The sequence below is a fragment of the Notamacropus eugenii genome, chromosome 4 (genome assembly GCF_028372415.1).
Source record: "Notamacropus eugenii isolate mMacEug1 chromosome 4, mMacEug1.pri_v2, whole genome shotgun sequence".
NCBI lineage: Eukaryota > Metazoa > Chordata > Mammalia > Diprotodontia > Macropodidae > Notamacropus > Notamacropus eugenii.
Genome location: NC_092875.1, coordinates 466,288,187 through 466,310,769, shown reverse-complemented (window position 1 = coordinate 466,310,769; position 22,583 = coordinate 466,288,187). Strand labels below are relative to the sequence as shown.

At 41.2% G+C, this 22,583-nt stretch overlaps 2 protein-coding genes across 6 annotated transcripts in view; one reads left to right on the top strand and one right to left on the bottom strand.

Annotated features, from left to right (window-relative positions):
* Positions 1 to 3,856: 3,856 nt before the first annotated feature.
* Positions 3,857 to 22,351, bottom strand: UTP15 (UTP15 small subunit processome component). 5 transcript variants are annotated; one of them, XM_072606327.1, is made up of 13 exons: positions 22,214 to 22,351; positions 19,782 to 19,964; positions 19,239 to 19,331; positions 18,934 to 19,118; positions 16,965 to 17,143; positions 15,776 to 15,901; positions 14,122 to 14,257; positions 8,312 to 8,396; positions 6,630 to 6,779; positions 6,028 to 6,129; positions 5,725 to 5,858; positions 5,064 to 5,122; positions 3,857 to 4,273 (listed from the first exon to the last, which is right to left on the bottom strand). In XM_072606327.1, the coding sequence occupies exons 2-13, from the start codon at positions 19,869 to 19,871 to the stop codon at positions 4,041 to 4,043; spliced, it is 1,572 nt and encodes a 523-aa protein (XP_072462428.1). In that variant the 5' UTR covers positions 19,872 to 19,964; positions 22,214 to 22,351; the 3' UTR covers positions 3,857 to 4,040. The 5 variants fall into 5 exon arrangements, with proteins under 5 accessions (XP_072462428.1, XP_072462430.1, XP_072462431.1 ...); XM_072606329.1 differs by lacking the exon at positions 22,214 to 22,351 and adding an exon at positions 21,801 to 21,890; XM_072606330.1 differs by lacking the exon at positions 22,214 to 22,351 and adding an exon at positions 20,772 to 21,806.
* ANKRA2 (ankyrin repeat family A member 2) overlaps positions 6,720 to 22,583 on the top strand; it is a 31,149-nt gene continuing 15,285 nt past the window's right edge. The window contains exon 1 of the mRNA XM_072606335.1: positions 6,720 to 6,802. The gene's annotated coding sequence lies outside the window, so the exon portion shown is untranslated. The remainder of the gene's footprint in view (positions 6,803 to 22,583) is intronic.

Genomic DNA, 22,583 nt, shown 5'->3' with positions numbered 1-22,583 from the left:
CATGAAAGCAAAGGCCTATGGTTTTGTTTTCCTATTAAAAAAATAATTATAATCTCCCACTGTCCCACTCCTATAACTGAGCAAAAAGAAAAACATTTATTAGAAATATTTTATTCCCATATTAGTCAAGTTCCAAAATGTGTACCTCTGTCTGCATAAGTTCATCACCTCTCTAACAGGTAGTAAAGAGTATGTCTCATCAGTCTTCTGGATTCGATTTGTCATTGATCAGTTTTTAAATCTTTCAAAGTTGTTTTTCTGTCACTGTCACTTAAGTCTTTCTGGTTTCTTCTGACACTCCATTTTGCCATTTCTTATGACATGATAATATTACATTCATATACTTCATTCATATATGTTCAGTCATTTCCCAATAGGATAGCACCTAAGTTTCCAATTTTGGCTGACTATGAAGAGTTCCTCTAAGTATTTATACTTATGGGTATTTTTCGGCTTCCTTTGAATTCAGGCCTATTAGTGTTACTATGTGACAACCAAGACATAGAACACAAGAATAAAAATAAAAGATATCAAAAAACTGGTAAAATGGGCTAATCATGTGACAAGGACAAGGGATGACAGATGGACAGCTGGAACACTCTTCACTGGTACTCTTGGGATGGTAGAAGCAAGCAAGCAAGAACTTTACCACACTAGGGGTACCTCCTGTGACTTGGAAAGCTGTGCAGACAAGTGGCAGGGGACAAAAGGGCTTACATGGGTTGGGAGCTACCTCTTTGTTGTGGATTCACAAATCAGTAAGATGATAGATCCATCTGAATATTTGAACAAATACTTGAAGTGGGGTAGAAATTTAAAATAAATTAAAATAGTATCTCAAAATGTATAAAACTAAGATTCTGCTTGTAAGAGTTAAATCAACATTAAGTTTTGCAAGAATATAACTTTCATAAAACAAGGTACACACATTTAGAGCTCCACAAAAAAATTAAAAAAAAAGGAAAAGGATTCAAAAGCAAAAATAAATAGTAACTAAAGAGCTCCAAAATAAGATCTATTATCAAGAAGGTCAAAAAACAGGTCTTATGTATGCCAAAATATTCACAACAGTACTTTTGGTGGAAGCAAAAAAATGGAAAATGGGTACATCTATATATTGGGAAGCAAATTATGGTATATGAATGTAATAAAATATTATTGAGCTCTAAAAAATTACTAAGAATTCAGAAAAATGAGAAGCCTGATAAATTGGGGAAGAGTCAAAAGAAAAAAGCAGAAGAACCAAGAGAACAATATATGTATCAATCTCACAATCATATAAATGAAAATACTAAAATAAATCACTGGAATTCAGATGAAATTCAATGACTCCATGATAAATACATTTAACACAGGACCATAGAGTTAAGACTAGAAAGAGACCTTAAAGGTCATCTCATCTTAGTTTCCAATTTTCACCCATGAGCAATAAGGAAATTAAGACTACAAGATTTGCTTGAGATCACACCAATAGTAAGTGGGAGAGGAGGGCTGGGATGAACCTCAGAGACAATGTCCTCTCCAGTGCCCTCCTCCTGGTATCAATGGCCTCCTAAGGAAACAGATAAAATTTCTAAAACAGTTTGTTTTGCTTAACTTTTTGTTAAGGGAATGAATGGTTATTGAGAACAGTGTATAAAAAACAAAGAGCATTAATAAAATATCTTTTAAAAAGAAGATAAGCTTTATGAGGATGAATGGAACTTGTATTATTTAATTCCCTCCCTAACACCTCCCCTCTAAAAGACCAACTGGTAAATGAATAAGATGCAAGCATCTGAAGACTATTTTCTGAGACTAAAGAAAAGCCAGGCTCAGGAAATCTGACATGAGTACTTCCAGACTATAAAAGAATAAGCAAACCACATGGGTAGCTCACAACCCATGTAAGCCCTTTTGTCCTCTGCCACTTGTCTGCACAGCTTTCCATAAGTCATAGGAGGTACCCCTAGAGTCTGATGGTATTGCCTTACCTAGAAAAATTAATAAAATATTCAGGTACAAATGTAATCATTTCTAGACATTTAATGTTAATACATTCCAATGGATTAGCAAAGAGTAAACTGCTTTCTCCATGCTGAGGCAAGATTGGTGTAGATTCCAACATCCCAGGAAAGCTAGTTTCACCATTAGCTAATAGTTTCAGGGCATGGGATGACTAGTCTGGTAGGGGACTGAGGATGCCAGGTGCCCTCTCTAGAGCTGGAAAAGTAGGAAATCAGTTTTGCTGGGTACAAAGGATGAAAAATCCTTGAGTCTTAAGAAAGGTATCTCAGGAGGTGGGGTCAAGATTGCAGAGTAGAAAGACACACGTACTCTAGCTCTTCCCCAACAGCCCATAAAATACCTGTAAAAAAATGGCTCAACGAATTCTAGAGCAGCAGAAGCCACAGAATGACAGAGTGAAGGAAATTTCCAGCCAAGGGTAGCCTGGAGGGCCAACAGGAAGGGTCTGTCGCACAGGGAGCAGAGAGGAGCACAGTCCAGTCTTGGTTGCCTGGAACTGGGAGGAACAGGACCAGAACAGGCCTCCAGGACAGAATACCCAGCAGCAGCGGAGGTTCTCAGATCCCTTATGGCACAAACGCCAAAGACAACTTCAAAGGTCAATGAGAAGGCTTCTTCAACTGGGTCAGAAGGGAGCAGGGTCCTCCCCTAGCCCTGGACTCAGATGGTGATGGTAGCAGCAGCAGCGTCCATCTGGGGAGCCTGGGGAAGCCCCTGGGGAAACTGAGTCGCTGATCTGGGTCTCAGCCCTGAGTGGCAGCCCTGCCCTCTACCCAAAGCCCCTGGGGGAACTGAACAGCTGATCAGAATCTCCGCCCTGAGCACGGCCCTGGGGTGAGGAGGAGCAGTGGCAAGGCAGAGCTGGAGGATGTTAGGGGAGGGAATTCTACTACTCACAGATTCTGGGCAGAAAAGTTTTTGGTTGCTCCCAGACCAGTGTGCAGGCCGGGAAAGGAGTTAAGTCCTCTCCCTTGATTGTGCCACCTTGGAGGAACTGAGAACTTACAGGTCCCCAGAGTATACCCTCCTCTTGACAAAGGACTCAAAAGTCAAGTAACTGGCTGGGAAAAATGCCAAAAAAAGGGGAAATAAGACTAGAGAAGGTTGCTTTCTGGGTGAACAGGTATTTTCTTCCATCCTTTCGGATGAGGAAGAACAACACATACCTTCAAAGGAAGTCAAGGCTTCCAAAACTTCCAAAATAAATATGCAATGGTCTCAGGCCATGGAAGAGCTCAAGAAGGGTTTTGAAAATCAAGTCAGAGAGGTGGAGGAAAAATGGGGAAGGGAAGTGAGAGGGATGCAAGAAAAGCATGAAAAGCGGGTCCAAAGCTTGCTAAAGGAGACCCAAAAAAGTGCTGAAGAAAACAACAGCTTTAAAAAGACTAACCGAAATGGCAAAAGAGACCCAAAAAACCAATGAGGAGAAGAAGGCTTTAAAAAGCAGAATTAGCCAAATGGAAAAGGAGGTTCAAAAGCGCACTGAAGAAAATGGAGTCGATGGAAGCTAATGACTATGAGAAACCAAGAAATTACAAAACAAAACCAAAAGAGTGAAAAAAATAGGAGAAAATGTGAAATACCTCATTGGAAGAAAGGTATCTCGGAGTGGAGGCATCATCCATAGGAGCTCCTCCTTCCTAAAACAAACATGATATCCTCTGAATGCTTCTCCCCCTCCTAGATTCTGATGTAGAATGACTGCTGAATCAAAACATCACCTCATTCTAAGAACATTTAAAATGAACAGTGTCCAGGACAGTAAGAGCCAGAGAAGCAAAATCATCCTCCAACCTGAAGATTTTATAAAATTATTTAAAATATAGAAATAAAATTACTTCATCAAAAGTCATATCCTAAGGAGATATTTATTTTCCAAACATCGCTATTCAGTCTCTTATGAAAAATCCATTCCGATGGGCTTCTTCTTGTACGAAGCTATCCATAAGGAGTCATTCATCAAACAGTTCCCTTTCCAATACTGACTAAGCTAAAGTTCATTTAAAGGTTGGTATTATTTACCAACCAAGGCCTCAAACAAGCACGCTGCCTGTATCTTGTTCCTGTTCCCTGGAAACACCGTTGGATTTACTGTTGAACACAGAAGTGCTTTCTTTTCTTATCATGGTAGCAAAAAGCATGTCCATCATCCCCAAAGCTTCTAATAGCTGTCCTTGGTAATTAATCTCTTTTTCCACAAGCTCCTGAAGCACCAAAAACTGTTTGTCAATTACTGGTGACTGTCCAATCACAGGTAGGTATATGTCTAGAAAAAAGCACAAACATGAAAAAACACAAAGTCACTAGAACTTCCTTTCTACTATAAGATTTATTTTACAGATGGTAGAATTTGAACTGAAGTGCATGACAAAGAACCACTTGCTTCACTACTTTTTAAAAGTTACTCTGTCCTTTTTATGGTGAAGGCATACATACAGAAACGATCTGCACAAGGATCTAACTTTACAGTCATGTCCCTCCTAAGAGATCAGATAAGACAGTATATGAAGCGAGGCATTTTGGATAAAGTGCTACCAGCTTCTCTTTCCCTCCCAGTCTAATTTAGTCATTTTTTTTCTTTTGTTCATTAAAAGGGCCATTCCCTGATCACTTCTTAAAGAGGCCTATTCACTCAATGGTTACCTCCACCCAAGTGAGTATGTGAAAAGGCCTAGCCTAAAAAAGGCCAAGGTCTCCCATTGCATTCTGGGTCATCTCCAGTCATTCTGATGAATATCTGATCATTGGACCCAGATGGCTCTGGAGGAGAAGTGAGGCTGGTGACCTGCACAGCCCTCTTTCACTCAAAACAAAGTCAAGTGCAAGTCATGTCATCATTTCTCTGATGTCATGGGCTTCAAAAATGAAGGATGAACACAACAACAACCTAACTCAGTTATGATTATGATAAATCTGAATTGATAATCATATATGAGCTGAATTTTAAATTAATTTTTAGTACTTTTACAACCATATCTAATAAACTGCTTAAATTTGAAGACTACAAACCTTAAAAAAAACCCAAAACACCAAAAAACCAAACCCTTACAACTTACCAATAACCATTTCAGCAACATTGATCAGAACAGGGGCAAATCTTGGCTCTGCCAGGTGCCTACAAAGTAAAAAATTGGTTTATCAGAACCAAAACTTAGGAAGTTGTCACCTTTCTGTTATGCCAACTCTCTATAAAAATCAAACTTTGCAGCACTCTGGATTTGAAGTCAGGAGGCCTGGATGCGTTCAAACTCTGGTTTTGACCCTTCCTAACTATACGACTGTGCCACTAAAAGTTTAATCTCTTCATTTCAGATTCCTCATTTGTTTAATGGGATTGGGAAGGGTAATTAATACTTCTACTACCAAACTTATGGGACTAGTATAAGGAAAGCAAAAAGGGAGAGGGGATGTAGACCTGTGATTTCACTGGTGTATGGAACTTCCAGGTGAGGAAACTTCTCCCAATGCAGGTTGGCACTTTCTTTGCAACTTAATAGCTTTAGAAAGTTGCCCAGAACAATGAGGGATTAAATGACTTGGCCCAGGGTTCAACCAGGCAGTACAGGGCAGAAGTGGGACTTGAATTCAGGTCTTCCGGCTTTCAGGCCAACTCTCTATCTACTAAACCATGGTCCCTCACTGTTTTAATAATTTCTCTAATTTGGAAATAAGGTTTTGGGGTTCAAAACACTGCTGTTTTAGGACTACAAAGCATACCTTATTAAGAAACTAAGAATAATGCTAAGCTGTTTCTCATCTCTTCCTGCAAGGGCATTCGAGAGAGTTCCTCTTCGATTTAACTCTTGAATGACAGCAACTGTCACTTCGGGCTGTTTGACTCTAAACCTGGGCTAAAATAAAACGGAAAAAAGTCAACCCAAGCAGATAATACAGTCAGCTGCAAGATTAAAGTTGTCACATTATAAAACATTTTAAAAGGGCTTTTCTCTTGTGTTCTTGAATCCTGATAATTATACCCCAAATAAAACAAATTACAGGAAAAAAAATGATGTTGCTCACCTGAAGGACTCTATCAAGAGCTTTGGAAACCTGAAAGCTTTTCAAATCTCTGTCATATGTCTGAAGGTATGTCTTTAATGGTCTGCTGACCAAAACATCATCCTAGAAAGACAAATTTTAAACAGGAAAAAATAAAAATCTTTTCTTTCATTTTGTGATTTTTTTCATTATCTCTTTCCACAGGACAGGGAAAGGATAGGGAAGAAGAGAGTACTTTTAAATATTCATACTGTAAGTACCATTATGCTTACAAGATAAAGTATGAAAGAAGAAAAAATGATTAAATCAATACCTAAAAAGTGAATCTCAAGAAGTTACGTTTTAACGATATTATAAAGTTATAACTATAAACATATAATAAATAAATAAACCTATGAAGAAGTCATAACTTCTGATTTCAACCCTCTTTACTTGAGACACCTTGTAAAAGTACTCCCCTCTTATCAAATCCCCATTATCATGCTTACTTTGTCATTTAAAGAGGTGATGCTTTCTCAGAAAATAGCGCTCTTTGGGAACTGGTTTGGCCATTCTTTAATGAGGCATATTTTATGTTGAAAAGAAAGAAATTAAAGATTTATTCTCTTCTCCCTTTTCAATACCTGTTTTTTCATGTAATTTTTTCCTCTAACAAAGGTTCTATATGCAGGTCTTCGTCTCCTTGGAAACGGATCTTTCTTTGTTTCGGGTTTCCGATGTTTCACGTTCAGCACTCCATTGGTCATCCCTACAACTATAGTTTCATCTTCGCGCTGAAATGAATTTTTAAATGTTGGTAAGTACTGGTGAACCATACTATTTTGGAACAATCAGATACTCCCCCTATTATCTCAAATGATTTTATTTAAAGGATTATTTACTGCTGCTGCTTATATTGCTAGATCATTCGAGTGAGCAAAAATATAAACCCAGAGAGTAGAAAAGAACGAGAACTTCATTTTACTATCAGCATAATCTTTGTGATGAATATATAAGGTAAATGGATTATATTCACTCATATAACTTCATTAAAAAATTTTAAGATACATGAATACAGAATTAACAACATCTTTGAAGAGTCTTAAAATATCTACTTCTCTGCCAAACTACTAACTCTTCTTAAATCCTCAGTTGTTCTTGACTCCAGAAAATGCTCTACTTCCCTACAGTTTTTGCAAATGGATCACAAGATCTAGATGACAGATGACTCCTAAAGTCATTCTGTCCCAACCTTCAACCCCTCCAGCTCTCAGAACTTTCCCAGGAATCCTCCCCTTCTTAGGTGAATTCACCTTCCTAATTACAACCCTGTAGATGACCAATTTCAATGCTACCCTTTACTCTTGAATCCCTTGTTCTCCAGTCCTGTTGCTGCTCACGCCTTGCCAAACCCTAACCCTGGATAACTCCCACCATCCACCCCTTCTGCTCCTATTTATGTGCCAGCAAACAGAGCTAGAGAAAAGGGTGTAATTACGCTGACTGGATCTACCACACGTTTATCTCATCTCAACTAGACCTACCCTACAACAAGGCAACTTTTTCACTGCTCCCTATCTGACTTACATAGGACTTCTCGAGCCTCTCATATTATCTCCCTCCTTTTCTTCATGAAGACTTTCTGGGTTAATAGTACCTTTTCCCCAAAATTACCTTGCATCCATTCTGTAATATACTTATAGGCATACAGGTTATCTCTCCTCACTAGACTATAAGCAGAGGGAAGGAGGCTGTTTCATCCATGTCTTTGTATCCTCAGTCCCTAGCACAGTCCTTACCACACACAGGAAACATTTAATAAATGTCTGTTGGGTTGAATGTGCTTAAAACTTCTGTTTCTTTTAGCTCCCATCCCTGACATCCTGGCACATTCTACATTACTGTTGTGGAGTCATTTCAGTCATGTCCAGTCAGAAATGACCCCATTTGGGGGTTCTCTTGGCAGATCCTAGAGTGGTTTGCCATTTCCCTCTCTGGCTCATTTGACTGATGAGGAAACTGAGGCAAATCAGATAAAGTGACATGTCCAGAGTCATATAGCTGGTAAGCGTGTGAGGCCAGATTTGAACTCATGAAGATGAGTCTACCCACTAGCTGCCCCAAGTACTACACTATATTAAGTTACTTATAAAGTGACAAAATATATTCTAGAGACTCTCAAACATTTCCAGTAAGAGAAAGAAAAGGAAATTATTCAGACTAAATTGCACACCCAAAAAGTCCCGTTTCTGACCTGCCTAACCTGGCTAAAGGACAGCTTTAAGACACAGACATGCACCCAGAGGAGCCCCGCACAGATACTTACTGCCAAGGCCAGGCTTAGGATCGAGGCCGCGTAGTCAAAGCTGTGCACCACTTTGTAGGAAGTCGTGCTGTACACTTTCACTTTCCTAACAGGAAGAGATACTTAGTCATAACTCTCCTCGGAACTTGTCAGCCTGAAGTACACCATGTATAAAGTTTAAGGAAACAAACGTGTAAGCATAAAGACCTACTTAACAAAGCTGAATTACGACATGAAAAGTGATGTGAGCTGTAAAGCGATTCATCACAGAAGTCCCCAAATTGATTAAATGTTTATTTACAGGCCACGAAAAAAAACAGGGTCTTCATTCACTCTTAAACGCACTCTTTCGAAGGAGACAGTCCTTACAGTAATGACTGCTGTGATAACCTGACTGTATCTGGTTTTTACTGCAAAAATAAATCACGCTGGCATCAGTCTACGATCCACAAAGGGCTTTCCTCACCACTCGCTAAGTCAGGCAGTGCAAGCATTATTGCAACCATTTTACAGATGGGGAAAATGAGGTCTTGCTTAAGGTAACAGCCAGAACACTCTCTGAACTCTAGACAGAACTAGATCCTGGGTCACTGGCTCCAAGTCCAGCCCTCTTCCCACCAGACCACCCTGACTCTCACAACGGGCACTTTTTCTTCTATGCCATCATCGTTGGCATGTCTGTAGGTTACAAGGGTGCTTCCAAGGTTAAAGCCAATAGCAGAACAAAACAACAGGCAATTCTGCTGCAGGCTATGCCTCACTGAGACTGCTGGACTAAACTGAAACCGCCTGGCTCAGGGTCAGTGCAAGGCAACAAGCTGGAGCTGCAGCACAGCTGAGACTTCTACAGCTGCCTCCAGACCTAGGGTGCTCTGACACATGCCAGAACCAGGCCAGTAGGGGAGTAACACGGTAGGGTGCAAAGAACACTGGGTTTGGGATCTGAAGATTCACCCTTCTTCCTCTTAAGTCACTCCAACACTTTGACAATTTGCCTGCATTAAATGATAAACTCAAATGAAATGTGAAAAATTCCCAATGAAGATCCAGGTACCAGCTAAATAAACAAATCTACCTTAAGTAGAGGAATAAGAGGAACACTGCAAAAAATACCATCAGCTATTTGTGATCAGATTTATAAGACCTAGAACTAAAAGACCTCCAAGATTGTCTAGTTTATTCTCTTGTTTGACAAGACAAGGAAATTGAGGATTTATTGAAATACACCTTTGCTATCCATGAAGAGGAGCCACAGTAATAGGTTTTTAGTAACAGCATTTTAAGAAAGCCAATTAACATTCACAGGCAACTTTTATTCATTTTTTCATTCATTTTCAACATAACCCCAAGGACAATGCATATGCTGGATACTATCTCTAACTTCCTAAAACTGTAATCCAGATTTAAAATATTCACTTAGATATAATTAACAAATGCTCCATACTCCAACAGCATCTAAAGATTCAGATAAAAATAAGCAAATTTACATTTATTGATTTAATAAGAAATAATGCCTATGAAAACAAAACACAGACTCTACACCTGTGAAGGTTGTAGAGGAATACATAAGGAGACTATAAACTGCCAGGGTAGAAGTATATCAGTACAGCAAACCCCAACTCAGAGCTAGAATACAAGGAGGGATGATAGTAAAATAAGAGGCCAAAATGCTTGCAAAATAATAGGGCTACCCAGAGGAACTGTTCTAAATTCAGTTAAGATGGAAACTATAATAAGAATAAAGAATTTTCTGAGATTAAAGAAAAAATCTGTTTTGCTAAGGTATAGGATTCTTAGCAAGAATGATCTTCAAAGGCTGCTTCCTGGATGATGGAGAAAAGTTCATAGAAATGCACTGATTGCTATAAATACTCATTGGGCAAGCCAACTTATCTCTGAAAACTGGTGAATATTTCAAGAACTAAAGAATCTGAAACAAGTCTCCTGACTGACTTACTATGCTCCATGGAACAAGAAGAAAAAATAAAATACAAAAAAGAAGTATAGGAGATGAAGTGGCTGAACAAAAGGAAAGTAGCTCAATGAACAGGTGACCTTGGGGATGTGTAGCGTAACTCCCTCCACCCACTCAACTCCTTCTCCTACTCCTGAGAACGTCACATGTGACCGCACAGCTTTAGAACTGGAAGAAACTTCTCTTGAAAACAACGGGCTCCAATGGAGCGCACAATGGGACTGGCCATCACATAGCCCAGCCTCTTACTACTATTCCCAGACCACGTTTACATCAATTCCCTTGGCACAACTCTTTGCTGTCAAGATGCTGTTATCTACTCACATCCACCATGCATCACTTCATTGCCCTTTGACTCATCTGCCATTTTGTTTCCTTCCAGATTACGGTGGTCCCCCATTCACAGCCACATAACAGCAATGGAAGAATATTGGTGTTAAAAAAGGGGCTTTTCGTCTCAGAGGGAAGCTAGGGGTCATTAATGGCACTATACCCACATGCAGTTGGGCGTATTTCCTACTCAATTCTGAGCGTGTCCAAGAAACATGTAGAGCTTTGTAGAACATCCAAATGTATATGAGAACCTAGAACCTAAAGACAATAGGTCTACATCATCCACTTTTTTCCTATATGGAAAATTAAGGAAAAGGTTTGAGTGACTACACTTATTCAGAAGGCTCTGCAACATTCTCAGAATGACACAACCTAAACAGTATTACTCACAAATGAGAGCACCAGGAGTATATTCCTCTTCTACACAGACTCACTCTTCTGTAGATTCTGTACAGGACATCCTCTAGGACATGCACAGGGCAAACACTTCCAACACGCATATTTCTGTTTTATGCCTTGCCTCAATATTTATAATCAGTTGGCTGTATAAAGTTCACTGTCATTTTACTTTTCAGTTTTACATGATTTTAAGATAGGCACTGGAGACAGCAAGGAGAAAATTGTGTTCCACCACATCAAATTTTTTATAGTCAACAAAATGTAAACTGGGATCTTACATTTGTTATACCTTTCCATCAACTTTGTGACTGCAAAATTATATTCTGCTGTAGAATATAATTTGCAAAAGCTGTCTGTTCTTTTTGCATACTTTCACCAAAAAAATCCCTGAATTACAGGTTTGGGAAAATAAGCACACAAGTGTAGCTGCTGACATTTTTTTTGGACTGCTTTTTGGAGCAGTAAAATCTGAATCTTTTCCCAAGGATTTAGTACGATCTCCTCTTTCAGAGACCTTGAAAGTTAATTCCTCCTCACCCCCCAAACACCAGCGCCTCCAACAGGGCCCTGTCCCTTCCGTGAATACTTGACTTCTTCTATTTTTATTTTCTTTGGTATTATTTCTACGCCTTCATACATCACCCTGGAGATCATGATATTATGAGTTCAAATGTGGAAAACTTCAGCCAACATTGATGGAGAGGACTATGTTACAGACATTCTGACAGATCTTTCTATTTTCCATCTGTTTGTTACCCTCATTCTTCTAGGTCCCTCACCAAGCTTTCAGTAACACTTGTTTTCCTCCACTTCTCCTTGCACTTTTATGTGCTGTTGCTCATAAATTTCCACCATTTCACTCTAAGAGTTTACAGACCAGTTTATATCCTAAGTCAGTATTGCCCTTGGCTGCCATCACTCTCTGCTGTGGCAAAAACAAGTGTTTTCTGGCTAAGTTGTTTCTAGGCTCTTTTGGCCTCCGTTCAACTATTGAGAATATCAAGATTAACATGATCCAGTTCCTCCAATCGCACACCCACCAGACAAGGGTTTCACATTAGACTACCAACAGTCAACATCTGTAAGTGACTGAAAAACTGTGACTCATTACTTTCTGATTCCTGTACTCCCTGCACTGACCTTGTCAGTGGAGAAACGAAGGGATCACACTGGACCAAAGACCATTTTATAATTTTCTTTGCTTTATAGGTTGCAATGGCCAAAGAATTCATCACCCATGGGGAATTCTAGGATCCTCTCCAAACTCAGCAAAGCGAATCTTCAAACAGGACAGCCTGCTACTGAGACCATACTCTGTAATCTGAAGGAATCTCTCAGACCTTATTGCTCTGTGGGCATAACCTTTGGAAACCCAGAGTCCCCTACATACTACAACGTTGGTGTTGTTTGTCCTTCATTCTCAAAGAGGACCATGACATCAGGGAGGTGATGTCATGAACTGCAAGTGAACTGGATTTAAGTGAGGCAGGGCTATGCAATGTCATCAGCCTCACTTTCTCTTCCAGTCATTTGGGTCCAGATCAGTTTGGTTGGAGATGGCACTGGATGCAGTGGGAGACCTTGGCCTTTTAAAGCTAAGGTCTTTCCTAGGTCAGCCTCTTTTACCTAGTCAAAAAAAAAAAAAATCAATCTGGCAGGGGAAGACTATTGGGGTTTCTGGCCAAAACAGAAACAATTACTATTTACACTCACTCTGAACCATAGGAGCCCAAATAATAACCAAATGAGGCTTGGGTTGGGTCCTACTGTTGGCCAATCAATGAGAGCCAGAGTCTGATGTCCTGGAGGTTAGTGAAATAAAGGAAAAGATTAGAAAATTAAACACATTGAAGTCATTCTTTTTTATAGTGATCTACTCTCAGCAGCAACAGATAAGCAACCACATTTGGACTCTACCATTTCAGTACCTAATGTCCCAGAAGAGGAAGCAAACACACTTAAGAAGTTGGAAAGAGTGTTTGACTTTGACCAAACAGATGGAAAAAAAGACATCATTTTAAAAGTACTTAAGATCAGTTTTTAAGAGATCCCAAAAATTCTTTAAAAATTACCCCCAAAATCATGAACTTACACTTCTTCAAAAAAAAGTGACAAATCACCAGCCTATATGCCTACTTGCTCATTCCTCCAAAATCTCTCTGAGAAGTCGTCAGAGATAAAAACGTAAAATGGGAAAAGATTTTCTCAGCCAACTTGCTACAGTAGATCATGTCTTAAAAGTAAAAAGTGATGAAAAATTAAGCTCCCAGTGCGTATATTTTGTTTGTCTTTAAAATATCTGAATTTCTCTGAACTTCCAGTTTCTATTACATAATCTACTTTAAAATGCAGATCAGAGCAGGCTACATAAGATGAATAAGATTTTAATGCCAAAACCTAACAAGAGTAAAATCCAAAGAAAGTAAATTATCAGTCCAACTCATTTATGATTTTACTTATGAGTATAAATATTCTAAATCATATCTTAGCAAATATAATGCATTAAGTGAATATTTTTTAAAAAATTATCCACAGTATTAAAATAATCACTTTTTGTAGATAATAACAAGAGCTAAGGAAAACCAAAAAACACTTAAAGAGTTCAGCAAAGTTGCAGGGCATAAAAGAAAAACCACAGAATTTACTGTATTCCTATGCAGGGTTTATCAGAAGTCTTAGTGCAGCATTTTAAAAGCTTATGACAACATAATTAAAGTATAATAAGACTTCTGAGACTCCTTATATACAAATAACCAATAGTTCACATCTTATTTGCCTATAATCTGGTCTAAGCCATTTAGCCTCTTTAAGCCTCAGTCTCCATATCGGTAAAGTAGGGATGAAACCACTTGCCCAACCTAACCTAGGTTTGTGAGGAAAACACTGTGGAAACTACAAAGCACTAGACACAGTTCAAATATTACAACACAAAAACTGAATTTTTGGAAATGGGAATCAGTGAACAAAAAAAAATTTATTTTATTGTAATTCACTTTATAGCCAACTTTGAGAGGGAGAACCACATCTACTTTACTAAGCAGCTGAGACCTATATACTCATCTCCAGGCAATATTTTTCTTAATTCAAGACAAAGCCAAGTCTCTGATCAAATTAAGATACTGACCTGTCTAGTGATCCAGAAAGCAGTCTTTGTCCAGAGCTGCTTAGACATAAGCATGTGACGGTTTTGTGATGATTTCTCAGTGATACTAGCAACTGTCCTCCTTTTAGAATGTCCCAGACTTTAACATAGCGACCTCCTGGTATAAGAATAATCAAATATATGTTAATATGAGGCACAAAAGTGCTTTAGAAACATAAATCACTCTTACTGTTATTAACCAAGGAAGAATTACTCTTAACTTTCAATTTCAAAGCCAATTTGTTTGAAAAACCACTTGAAACTTATGAAAACCATAAACTTAAGAAAAAATTGCATTACATAAGACCTATTTGTGTTGAAAAAAGTTTTATATTTTTATACAAATTGTAAAATACAATTAACTTAACGAAAATATACCTCATCAAAATTATGAACATAGGAACCCAGACTGCATATGGATCTCTTTTTTAGTAAGCAGGCAACCTGAAGCCTTCTCTAGAAAACTTAATTTCAAGTATTCTTTCCTCAGAAGTATAACAAAGGGAAGAGAGGGAAAAAAATTCAGGGAGATCTATATTTTTTTTTTCTGAGTAGGTGGGGTAGAGGGAGTAGCCTGAACTGAGAGGTAGGGGATAAGATGGACATATGATGCAACCGACAAAACACTGCTAACTGACACTTACTAACCATGAAACTTTCACAACTACTACTCTTGACTTCCATTTTTATCAAATGTAATATAAGGAGATTCTATCAAACAATCTCTAAAGTGCCTCTTCCTTGATCTGAATCACAGAATCCTAAATCATTTATCCTCTCTAGGGCTGTTTTTTTATCTGTAAAATAGGAATAATCAACTTAACACTTCCTATTCAATTAGGACACTGTGAAGACGCTATGTTAAACCTAAAAGCTCCAAATAAAAATGACTAAGCATTAGGATGTTAAGCATTAAGCTTTAGGTTCTACTATATCAAACACAGGAATTCTCTTTATGGAAAGCAACTGTTATATTATAACATATGTATATACTGCATACAAGTTTGCAGCACTTCAGGATTACACTAATTTTCTAACTTAAATAGAAATAGGTCCTTATTTTTGCATCATTATGCTGAAAAGTTGAGCTGGATAAACCAAAGACAATAAGCAAACGAAACTCTCTGTCCAGACTCCATGTAGATTGTGTCCAGGTTGACATCAGAGTCTCAGAAACTTGGATTTCCTCAGTCTCCCTGGCCCTGCTGAACCATCAGCTTCCTGCTGGGTCATCAAGCTGGAGATTGCTATATATTGCTTTGGTTCTGACCAAAAATCTGCTGCAATCCCTTCAAGCTGGAGAGAGGTACAAAAGCACTAAGTCAGTATGGGAGGCATTTTTCCTTCTTAAAAATAACTATGGTCTTCATAAAAAGTATCAGGTATTTACCTAAAACTTTAAGGTCAAGAATAACCCTTTCTTAGATAATAACAATAATGGTAATTTATGTTCAAATATCCCTTTCATGTTCCTTTTAACATCTGTCCAATTCTCCCTACTCTTTCACCAACCTGAAATATACATTCAGATACCCAAAGAGGTTATAAAAGGCAGATTACTCAGATTCAGAAAGGAAATGCTAGGTATATAATGAGGCCAATATTAAACCTCTTAAAAAAAACTGAAAACGGATACCTGCAGATACCAGAAGGCCTCCAGAGGGAAAGAGCAGAACGCTCTCCACAGGCTGTCCATGCTCCACAGTCAGCACACTTTTCTTCACTCGGGCATCAAACATTTTTACAGTATGGTCGTACGAACCTAAAACATCAGTTTATGCTTTTATGAAATTGGCTGTCTTTTTAAAACAGCCACAAACAACAATTTACAAAAGTTCAGTTCACAAAGTCAAAAGGCATGGCTAACAGCACAAAGGATCCCCAAGGACATCTGTGTGTCCAAGCTGAGCACTAAGTGCGCACTGCAGACAGTACAGTGGGAAAGAAGGCTTTGGAGTCAGAAGGTCTAGGACTGGAAGCCAGACCTCACTGCTGCCCATGTGTCCTTGGGCCAGTCCCTTGCCCACTCTGAGCTCCCCTGCCCCATCTGTCTAGTGAGAGTTGCATGAGATAATCCAACTCTCAAATTCTCACGCTCCACATATGTGCACATTATGCTTTCCTTGATTTTCCATTGCTCCTGCCTTCAGAGTCTATGTTAGTTTACTAAACAGTTTGTAAAACCCTGGTTAGAGGCAACCACAAAAATGTAACTCACCACCTCTGACCCTCAACTACCACCGAAGCCACCACACAGTCTACCATGTTAGAGCACACATCATTAAACTACAAAAATGGAAAATAACATGAAGAGTGCGGAGCCATCCCTCCATTAGGCAGTCACGTTTAAAAGCAAGTTACTATGAGAGAAGGAGAATTGTTCATTAGGAAGTGACTGATATCTCAAAACAAAATGCAGCAATAAAAACAAATGTAACTGAACTTGGTATGACATTGATTTACTTGGCAGAGGTACCGAAATGGCCAGTCGACTTGAGAATTTGGAAGGCAGTTTGCTACTGACATACACACACTTATCATTATAGGCTTTCGGTCACAAGGGACCTCAGTGACCATCTATCTACAAATCTCCTCAATTTACAGATGAGACTAAATCCCAAAGAGGTCGTTTGTACCACACTGGCTCCAAAGAAAATAATATGAGGAGGTTGGGGAAGGGGTGAAGGTAGAAGCAAAGGATAATATGTAAAAAGGAGAGGAAACAAATGTAATTCCATTATGAAATTGAAAAATTGCTCCCTCCCCCAAAGAGCAAAAAGTACACTGCTGTCTAATCATCTGCCTCAGAAAAAGATGAAGCTAACCTGTTACAAGGAGATCTGCGTTAAGTCTGCTAGCACAGCCGCATCTCACATAATCCGTATGCTCACTGAAGGACAAAATTTCAGTGGCATTCGGGATGTCCCATAACTTAGTTGTATAATCATCTGCTCCAGAGAGGATGCGGTATTTGTCAGCGGTAAAGTCTACCATATGAACGGCTCTGAAAGATAAGAAATGGTAAAGCATGAGATTTTAGCAGGAATTTTATTTCTGGAATATTCTCACAAGGACAATTTGCACTATCTATAAAAAAAATTGTGAAAAGCTTGAGTGGATGACTAGAGGTGAAGAAGCTGTGGGGTCAGAACTGAGGAAAAGAAAGCGAAGGCTGTCCAAATGCCTGTCTGCCCCAATTCAGTTTGGATATTTAAACTTCCACATCATGATTAGGCTGTCATAGAACAAAAGATTAATGAAGCAGTATCCGTAAACTGACACCTTAATTCAGTTCAACAAACACTTATTAGGCATTTACCATTTGCAAGAAACTCTGCTGGGAGCTTGTATACAAACAAACAACACAGATTTATACTGCAAGAAGTTTGCAATCTAATAGGGAGGGAAGATGCTTACACAAATAACATTATAAAAGGGAGCATAAATTCTAAGAAGAGGTTCAGCCAAAACACTGAAAATTTCAGAGGGCAGAAATGCGAACCTTTGGGGACATCACTGCCCTTATGATATGCTTACATTTCCACAGGTAGAGAGGCAGCATGAATAAATAATGCCCAGAATGTGGAGTTTGATATCAGGAAGACCTCAGTCTAAGTTCTGTGGCTGACACTTTCTATGTGTCTCTTACAACTTAGGACCAACTACATCTTAGGGCAAAGATGGGTTGCCATCTACTTTCATGGTGTGGAGGGAATTTGCAAAACAAGAAGAAATAACAGGTACTTTTGCATCTGGGTAAACTTCAATAGAAAAAGTTAGTTCATGTCTTAATATCTTCAATTCAGTCTCTATTAAATTAATTTAATCTTAAATATTTGTTTCACTGGTAGTCAATCATCTATTTGGATTATTGCGATAGCACCCTCTTTATCCTTCCTGCCACTGTTAGAATAATTTTTCCCCTGTATAAGTATAGTCCAAAACACTTCATTTGCTCCCCCTTGCCAACTAATGAATTAAATTCACTCTTTTTTACTTGGCATTCAAAGTCCTTCATCACTGGGTACTAACCCTCTCCCATTCATTCTCCCTTGCTTAAAACTAGGATTTTCTTCTCTGAACCTCCCAATGCTGTGCAGATGAAATTCTCTGTGCCTCCAATGTCCACATTCTCTCTATGCATTCCTCTCTAATTCTGTCTGGATCTTCATGATAAGGAATGACTTTCCCCTTCAGACCTACCACAGAATTTTGCTCTGAACTGTATTAATGCACTTAAATCATCTGTGTTTTCACCTTATGCCTCTACTAGACCAACAACTCCACGACATCAGGGACCAAGTCTTATCTGAACTCTATCCCACTCAGCACCTAACAATGGTTGGCACACTGTAGACACAGTACATTCTTGTTGAATTAGTGTCAAATAATAGTGAAAAATATACTGAAGAACACACTTCTGTTTTAAATTAATATTTGAGTCATAAGTAATTTTAATAAAATGCTTACAATTACCAGAAAAAACTATGTCTTATCAAGCAGTTCATCAAATAGCAAAATGTTCAACAGAACTAAGAAAAAAGGAAAAACAATTCCCTGATATAGTTCACTTTTAACAGAGATCCAGTCAGCTACTCCTCACTGGTTTGAACATCCACTTACTTATTCAGGTTCCTAAATGCCTCCTCCAACCTACTCCAAGGCTACCCTCAGCACATGGTACTGAAGCTTTTACACAACACCCAAACCTCCAAGACTGTATCCATCAGTTTTTTCAAGGTTAGAACATAGAATTGAAAAAATGTACCAATGGAAATCAGATGCAATTCTTACTTTGAATGGCCGTCAAATTGTCTGAGTGGTGCCCTTCCGGTCACATCAAAGAGTTGGACAGCACCATCTTCACTGCCAGCAACGAGCAGCCTACCATCTTGTCGATACGTAGCACAGTACGCAGTGTCCTTGAAGCGGGAAAAGGTTTTTATCGGTTCTTGGGAGTATCGGCCATAAATATGAATCTATCACAAATAGCAAAGATACGGCAAAAGAATTTCATGAATTGTTTTCACCACAGAGTACATGAATCAAAAGTTAAAGATAAACCACATAAAACCAGATCTGATGATATCAAGCCTTACCCTTGAAGAAGCTGTGACAGCATAATTATATGGAGGCTCTGGAGAAAAGTCTATTTTTGTCACTGCACCAAACTCTTTTATCTGAACAGGAGTCTAAATGAAAAACAATGTCATATTAGAATCCCTTTAGCATTAGTGGATTAACATCTGTATACATTTCTTATAAATAATTCCTAAGAACTACTTGCGTGCTTCATCTTATAAAGAAATCTTTAAGACTTATCAAAAACCAATTTTTTAAAGTAACAAATGTTTTATATTATAATGAGGAAAAGCAAAGAGTCTACAGATTAACAAGTAGGGATTGATACAGAAATTTCACTGAACAACTGACATAAAATATTCAGAGATAAGAACAGGCAATCAAATTATTAGCCTAATCTTCAAGTCATTTGCTAAGTTAGTTTCTGAATTGTTTTCAAATTTTTAGATTATTTAGACCATATTAACTTGATATAGAAAATCAAACCAAAATTTAACTGTGTACTGGAAAAATTAATATAAATGAAAAATTACTTTCTATTAATTATCTCCGGTCCTTACCTTGTAGTTTTTCCAATACAATGTATCTTGAGTTATCTTCTCACCAAGTCTGGGTAATGTCTGAATAACCACAGGCTTATAACCAGCCATTGTTCTTTACAACTGAACTATCACCTCCCAAAAGGATAATCCTTGGGTATTAAAGCAGTGTCCTTTAATATTTTTAGTGTCCCCTTCTTTAATCTGAAAAACAGGAAATATGATTTTTATACATGGATTCAATACCTATTTAAAGTCTGTTCCTCCCCCTTTCCAAAGACCTTGGAGCAGCTTACTCAATAACAAAATGGTGTCAAGGAGCCATCTGAGTACTAAGCAAAGGAATCCACCCAAAGAGAGCACCGTTACTTTCAGGCACCTGGTTTGGAAGGTTCCTCCTTGCAGTAAGTTTGGGTCTGTTTTCTGGCAGCTAAGGTAAAAAGAACAGCAGGGAGGGAGCAGAGCAGGGGACACCGACACTCATCTGTAGAGAAGACGTCAAGCTCTAAATGACCTTACAGAGGACACAGAAATGCTGCTCAGGTGAAGGCTCTCCCATCCATTCTCCAGGAAGGAAGAGGCACAATAAGAAGTCAGGCTCAGTCACGGACCCTTCCAGACCGGGAAGTCTGCTTTCTAAGGGTCTCACCGCACAGACGAGGGCTGCGGGCCCGACAGAAGGACAGGAGGCTGTCTCACCTCCTCTAACGGCTGCTGGGGACGGGCCCTGTGTTCCGTAAATCTGATCACTCAAGTGCCAGCCACTAAACGGAGATAAGACGCCCGGCCAACCCTGCTCACCTCCCCCTCCCTCCTGAACCCGGAGTCCCGCCGGACTCACGCTGGGACCGGAGCCTTAGGATCTACAAGGCACACCTTCCCGCCTGGCCCTCCAACCCCCTGGTGAGGCGGGCCGGGCTTGTCCCCACCTGTCAGGGGAGGTCAAGGGCATGCACAAGGTAACCAAGCAGGGGCTCCCTAGAACATGTGGGTCTGTTTCTAGAACCTCACCACAACATTAAATTGGTAAATTCCGATTTTAAGCAGAAGCTCGAGGAGCTCGAGCTGGGGTCTCTGGCACTGGAGAAGTCACACCGCCCGTGTCTACACTGCAGGCTGCCAACCGGTAACAGCTCTGCCGCCTCAGCGTCCACACCGCAGGCTGCCAGCCGGTGACAGCTCTGCCGCCTCAGCGTCCACACCGCAGGCTGCCAGCCGGTGACAGCTCTGCCGCCTCAGCGTCCACACCGCAGGCTGCCAGCCGGTGACAGCTCTGCCGCCTCAGCGTCCACACCGCAGGCTGCCAGCCGGTGACAGCTCTGCCGCCTCAGCGTCCACACCGCAGGCTGCCAGCCGGTGACAGCTCTGCCGCCTCAGCGTCCACACCGCAGGCTGCCAGCCGGTGACAGCTCTGCCGCCTCAGCGTCCACACCGCAGGCTGCCAGCCGGTGACAGCTCTGCCGCCTCAGCGTCCACACCGCAGGCTGCCAGCCGATGACAGCTCTGCCGCCTCAGCGTCCACACCGCAGGCTGCCAACCGGTGACAGCTCTGCCGCCTCAGCGTCCACACCGCAGGCTGCCAACCGGTGACAGCTCTGCCGCCTCAGCGTCCACACCGCAGGCTGCCAACCGGTGACAGCTCTGCCGCCTCAGCGTCCACACCGCAGGCTGCCAACCGGTGACAGCTCTGCATCAGCAGAAGCGTCCTCGGTGAGCACTCCTCACGCTGGAGAAATCGGGGCGACCTTTATGGAAAGCATCTCCCCTCCCCAGTGTACACCAAGTCGACGCCCGCAGACGGCGCTGAGCCCCACAAAGGGGGGGGGGCACGCTCTCCAGCAGAAGCACGTGATCTGCAGCCCCCGCCACAGGGGGCCGAAACTGAGAAACGCCGAAGAGAATCCACTGTACAAGTAAACGCCATTTATCAATGAATAAATCCAGTCAGATTAAAACCAATCAATGAAGCTCTTGTACCCCGCAATTAATTTTGGAAAACACGTTCCCACGTAGGGAGACATACTGAACTTGGCAACTCACCTGAAGTTTCGAAACTGAAAAGCGAATTTTAGGAAAGAAGCGGAGGAGCCCATGAAATGGCTTTTAAGGACCACACGCTCACTCCCGTCCTCCTCTCCCGCCTCCTCCGACGGGAGCTGCGCCCCACGTCTGCCTGAGGACTTAGAGGTTTAAAGGTCTGCGGCCCCGGGAAGGGCTTACGGACGGACGGACGTGTGTACATGCGGACGTGCCGCATCGCCGAGCACTTCAGGAACTGCCTTCCTCGGTGCTCGGGAGGGGTGCTCCAGCTCTGTCACCGCACGAAGCGTGCCGGGGGAAGTCCGCCCCGACCCGGGGCCTGTCACCCCACGAGGCCGCAGAGACGCAGGCCACCGGCGGGGGAGCTGGGCCAAGGCAAGCACCTGGCTTCCCCTGACCGCCTCCTCCCTTACCTCCCCCGGAGCCTGCGGCGCTTCTGCTCGCAGGGGGAGCCTCCCGGAGTCCTTCGGCGGCCGCTCCAGCTGCTTCGGCTCGTCAGGACACCATGCAGCCGAACCACGGTTCAGCCTCGAGGATTCACGTGTAGTCCGGGCCCACGAGTCTGCATCCAGCGGCCGGGTCCTCTTCCGGGTCCGTCGCACAAAGTGCGCGTCATCCGCGACCCGGGCGCTGACTGACTGACGTAGGGGAGGCGGGGCCGGGCGCCGCGGGGGAGGCGGGGCCGGGCGCCGCGGGGGAGGCGGGGCCGGGCGCCGCGGGGGAGGCGGGGCCGGGCGCCGCGGGGGAGGCGGGGCCGGGCGCCGCGGGGGAGGCGGGGCCGGG

Coding starts and splice junctions, on each gene's coding strand:
- UTP15 (XM_072606327.1), bottom strand. CDS start 19,871: ATGGCTGGTTATAAGCCTGTGGTTATTCAGACATTACCCAGACTTGGT. Junction 6,130..6,629: donor AAAATTACATGAAAAAACAG/GTATTGAAAAGG, acceptor TTGTCTTTCTAG/GATGATGTTTTGGTCAGCAG. Junction 4,274..5,063: donor TGTTGCTGAAATGGTTATTG/GTAAGTTGTAAG, acceptor GCTTTTTTCTAG/ACATATACCTACCTGTGATT.